Below are 5,197 nucleotides of genomic sequence, written 5' to 3' on the forward strand. Positions count from 1 at the left end.
ATTCTATTGACTTGTTAAAGTGCTCAAGTTTATAGTATTTATTGAAAATTCTATTGTAATTAGTAGGTGTGACTTTCCTTTTAATGTCTTCAATTTCTGTGTAGGCCATGTGTGATATATGGCTGTATTTAGTGCGCTGTGCACAAACTGTATATTTTAATCATTTGAAAGACAATCGCACCCTTATATTTATGGTACAGAGTGTTACATCTTCTTTCTCAAAGTTTAAAAGGATGATTGGAAGATCTGTCCTGTCAGTAAATAAGTCAGCACAGTGCGGTTCTTCCATATGCCAGGTGGCGGGCAGCTCGACCTAAAGCTCTGGTGTACTTGACAAGTCAGTCTTTGCTCCTGGAGGGGCCTGAGGCCGTCACCATCTGTTGTTAGTTGGCCAGAGCAATGCTCTGCGGTTGGGTAGTGGGCTGCCTGGAGGGTCTTCCCATAGAGTTTCAGACTTAATTAGTTTTCACTAGAGTTCTACTTAGCTGAATATGTAACCGTCATTTTCTCTCCACAGAGAATCTGCAGCTGTGCTTAGGGGAATTTCTGCCCAGGCTTCTAGATCCTTCTGCAGAAATCATTGTATTGAAGGAGCCTCCAACTATTCGACCCAATTCTCCCTATGACCTTTGCAGCCGGTTTGCAGCCGTCATGGAGTCGATTCAAGGGGTTTCAGCTGTGACCGTGAAGTAAGCGGTCATGTGTTCAGGGCCTGCCCTGGTCTTGGTTGCCTGCCCATTGAACAGAAGTCTGTTGCCCAGTGTTTACCTTGGGAGAGGAATTAGGTGAAAAGGAAGATCCAGATCCAGACCCCAACCATGCTGTGTGTGTAACAGGATTGGAAATAAAACTGCCCTTTTCAGGAGCAGACTCACTACTGCGGCTTTCCTGAAAGAGGCAGGAGCAGCGCGCGGGGTGTTGAATTATGCGGGAGACCCGAGATGGCCTCTTCTACCCACGGGAATGCGTGTGCTTTTCTAAGCCTCTGCCACTTTTTAAATTGCCCTTCAGCCATGAGTATTTTTGACAGTAGAAGAGAAGGGCGAGTCATCGGAACCTGAACCAGATGAACAGCTCCTCCTCATTACAGATGACATTTGAAAATTCTTACCTGCCAGAGATAAGGAATGGAAACCTTGCCTGGCTCTTGGCAGGATGGCAAGTCAGGTTACTGATAAACCACCGCCCTGTTATGTGTGGGTAGAATACAGGTCCTGTGGCCAGAAGATGCGGCAAAGTCAGAAGAAAGCTGCCTCTCCTTTCTTCTCTCTCTTTTATTTATATTTTTAATTAAACCAGAAAACCTCCTGAGTGACAGAAGGAAAGCATTAAGGACTTTAGATGGAAGAACATTGTGAAACTTGACTAACGGTAGTGGGTTTGTGTGGTTTTATTTTTAAATGGGAAAGTGAATGTATGTAAACTCTCGGGTGTTTCCTACTGTTGATCCTGTTCTTTTTGGTGAGGGAGCCTTTATTTTATTTTTTTAAATTTAAGTATAGTTGGTATACAATATTATATTAGTTTCAGGTGTACAGTGTAGGGATTTGACATTTATATACCCACGAGGTGATCATCGTGCTGAGTCTAGTAACCATCTGTCACCATGCAAACTTATCACAATATTACTGGCTATATCTCCCTTTACCTGTTTCACTCATCCCTCCCAGTACCACCATCCCCAACAAAACAAAACAAAACAAAAACAGGCCCATAGAAACAGAGATCAAACTGATGGTTAAAGATGGCATTTTTATGATTGTTAAGCATTTAATTTTCTAGGGCCTGAAAATTGTCAGAAACATGTCTAAGGCTGCTGCTGACCCAAAAGAACATTTTGATGCCCTCTCCCTTTTTGTTTTGGAAAAATAAAGGATGTGGGTTTGTAAAAAGAAAAAAAAAAAATCTATATGTATATTTAGAGAAATATTTCCTGTTGACCATTTTTAAAAGGCTCCAGTTTGGATATTGTATTTTAACGGAATTTTCAAATTAAAGGAATTGTGGGAGAGAAGAACACTTGATACCACTATGCAGATTTTATAAATGTGCAATAAAAGAATTTGTTTTACCTTTGGTGTGCAGTAAGGCCTTTATTTACATAGATGTCTTCTATTTTGGAAATGGAAGGACTTGGTAAGCATTTGTCATGTGTCAGTTTTTCTTTTTTAAAAGAAAAAAGTAGATTAAAGGGTTAAGAAGCTTAATGGGGATAAAATAAGAGCACGAAACAGGCCTTCTTGAGCAGCACCCAGTGGTGACTGATAACTTTTCATCTCATTTACTGGTATTGCATGTAAGTGATCCACTTTGTATTTGTCAAACTTAGAAGGAAAAACATGTTTTTAGCTGAATTTTTTATGTTTTTATTAAATTAATGGTTTGGTCATATTTTATAGATATTCAGAGGTATCTGTGCTTTAAGGTTACTGCAAAGATTTGTTTCATGGAAATCAATCAATTATCTTACCTATTGATTACCTTTTACTGTTTAAAATTATAAACCATTTGCCTTTCACTTTTAAATCCCTGTCATTATTGAATACTGTGCACAGTTGTATTATTTCACTTCATATAACCTGGGATGATGATGGGTCAGATGTCATAAGCTGTGGAGCCGGGACGCTAACCCTTGGTGGTCTCACTTCACAGCCTGTGCTTTTAACAACTGCTCAGCTGTACTGGGTAGTCTTGTAAAATCTTTTGCTTTGAACCTTTCCACATTAGTTATTTCCTGGTCAGGTACTGGGAATCTACAGTTGTCCAAGGAAGGAATAGAGATGGCTGTCTTTAGTGTGCAGTGTTGAATAGTTTGCAAGCTTGGGACTCACACCACCAGGGGGTGCGTGCTGAGAAGTAATTTCTTTTTCCTCACATTAGCTGGCTGCCTTCGGTCAGCCTGGTTTCTTAGAGTTCACAAACTGCCTCAAGCTAGGGATGACTTACGTGTTTAAAGGGTTGTGTAAAAAGAATGAGGAGGGTGGGAGGAGGAGGAAGAAACCTATGTGACCCTTAGCTAACATGATTCAAGAGTTTGGGCAGGGTACTTACTTGACCTCAGCATAAATCCCCTTGAGACTGGGTTTAGGCTTCTGGCTAACTGGAATTGCAGTCCTCCTCTGTTTGGAATTGTTAGCTCCTTAAAGAACTATGAGGCATATAAGCTCATAGATGTGAAGTGGATACATAGGACAATTTAAATAATGAATAAACTAGAGTCTGGTATTGAATGTGGCCCTGGGATGTAGCAGGGATAGGACAGAAGGGGGAATTAATTGTAGCTATAGTTTATTCATTTTCACTGTTTGGTGGTTAAATATCTTTTAATTTATTCCCTAATTTTATTTTAGTTGTTTCCAGTTTCTGGCTACTACCCATACTCCTACCAGGAACATTAAATGTATGTCTTTTGATGCACACAGGAGTGCATTTCTGTTGGTACGTAACTATAAGTGAAATCATTGGGTCATGGAAATAGATAGATAAATCTTTATTGGGTACTGCCAAGCAGTTTTCCAATGCACTTTCACCAGTTTAAACGCCCACCAGCAGTTTATAAGAGTTCAGTGTTGCCCTATATCCTTGTCAAGATTTGCTTTTGTCAATATTTTTTAATTTACCTTTCTGATAGATGTGTGATGATGTTTTAATTTGCATTTCTCAGGTGCTAATAATGTTGAGCATCTCTATATACTTAGTGGCCTTTGTCTATAGTCTTTTAGGAAATACCTATTTAAGTCTTTGGTCCACTTTATTGAATTTACTATCGTTTACTTATTGATTTACTAGAGTGGCCCCGTGCATGAACTCGTGCACATTGAAAGGAAATTAATTAGAAGAAACATTTGAATATTACTATTCACCCTTTCTCTATAATAGAAGTGTCAACCAAATTCACGATCAACAATGACAGATCGAAACACACCTGTGCAATTGGTGCCAGTGAGAGCTTTATATATATAGATAAACTTGCTTAATTAGACCTGTTTTCTGATTTAGCTAAACTTTTTCCAGCCCAGTGAAGCACCCCAACTTCTCTGTCAGGTAATTGTCAGCAACATAGCAGTAAATATCAACACAAAGCAGATTATTGTAGATCACGCAGGGAGAACAAAGGGTAAAATATTTAACTGCAGCAGTGTTTGACTATATTTTGTGCAGTGAGAAACCTGAAGTCATTATCAAGTTCCACCATTTCTAAACTTTCTAAATCTCCACTTTCTGGCTAATAAAAAGAAAATAGGATCCCACTGAGTCTCCTATCTACCTACTCCAGGACTTCTATGAGGATCAAATGAGATGAGGCACGGGAAAATGCTTCACAGACATTTGGTTACAGTGTAAAATGTTTGCACCTGGCTATAAAGCAAGTCGTGTTCCTGGGCTGAAGAAACTCCAAGGAGACTAGTCGCTAGGGAGAGGAAGCCAGTCGTTGCTATGTGACATCATTACTCACTGCCCACAGCCACAGTTTCTGGGCTGGGCTGTGGGCCGCATTTTGAGCCATGGGGTCTCGGCAGCGTCGGCTGCAATTTAGTGGAGTGTCACTCCAGGGTGGTGGCGGGGCCTGTGTCCCACTTGGGGGAGGCCGAGTGTTGCTTTGTGGGCGCCAGGTCCACGGTGCCGTTTATTGTTAAATGGCCTGTTGCTAGGGAGAGGAAGCTGGGTGTTGCTACATGACATCACCCGGCACCCACAGCTACTGTTTCCAGGCTGGGCTGGGCTGTGGGCTGCATTTTGCGCCCTGGGGTCTTGGCAGCATTGGCTGTGATTTGGTGGGCTGTCACTCCGGGGTGGTAGCGGGGCCTGTGTCACACTTGGGGGAAGCCGAGAATTGCTTTATCATCATCAGGTGGCCAGTGCACATCACGGCAGCTCCTGCATTGAGCATCTGCCCCCTAGTGATCAGTGCACATCATAGCGACTGGTCGGATTGTCAAACACTTAGCATATTAGCCTTTCATATCCTATACAATAAAAGATTAATATGCAAATAGACCTAACAGTGGAAAACCCAAACAACCAGTCACTATAACATGTGCTGACTACCAGGGGGTGTGCGCGGAACATGGCGGGAATCAGCAGCAGGCGGCAGAGCACAGAACATGGTGGGCGTTGGCCACGGCGGGCTGGTGGAGCAGGTGAGTGGGGTTGCCAGACCAAGGCAGGGCACTGGTCTCTGTCTTCAGGGTGAGCC

The 5,197-nt window shown here is 42.0% G+C and overlaps 1 protein-coding gene across 7 annotated transcripts in view; it reads left to right on the forward strand.

Moving 5' to 3' along the window:
• The window catches only part of USP28 (ubiquitin specific peptidase 28), a 63,680-nt gene extending 61,604 nt beyond the window's left edge, over nt 1–2,076 (forward strand). For all 7 annotated transcript variants that reach the window (XM_014539465.1, XM_005856829.2, XM_014539470.1 and 4 more), the window contains one exon: nt 518–2,076. In XM_014539465.1, the coding sequence (XP_014394951.1) occupies nt 518–693 (176 nt within the window). In that variant the 3' untranslated portion in view covers nt 694–2,076. The remainder of the gene's footprint in view (nt 1–517) is intronic.
• The last annotated feature ends 3,121 nt before the right edge of the window (nt 2,077–5,197 follow it).

Source organism: Myotis brandtii, unplaced genomic scaffold (genome assembly GCF_000412655.1).
Source record: "Myotis brandtii unplaced genomic scaffold, ASM41265v1 scaffold105, whole genome shotgun sequence".
NCBI classification, from domain to species: Eukaryota; Metazoa; Chordata; class Mammalia; order Chiroptera; family Vespertilionidae; genus Myotis; species Myotis brandtii.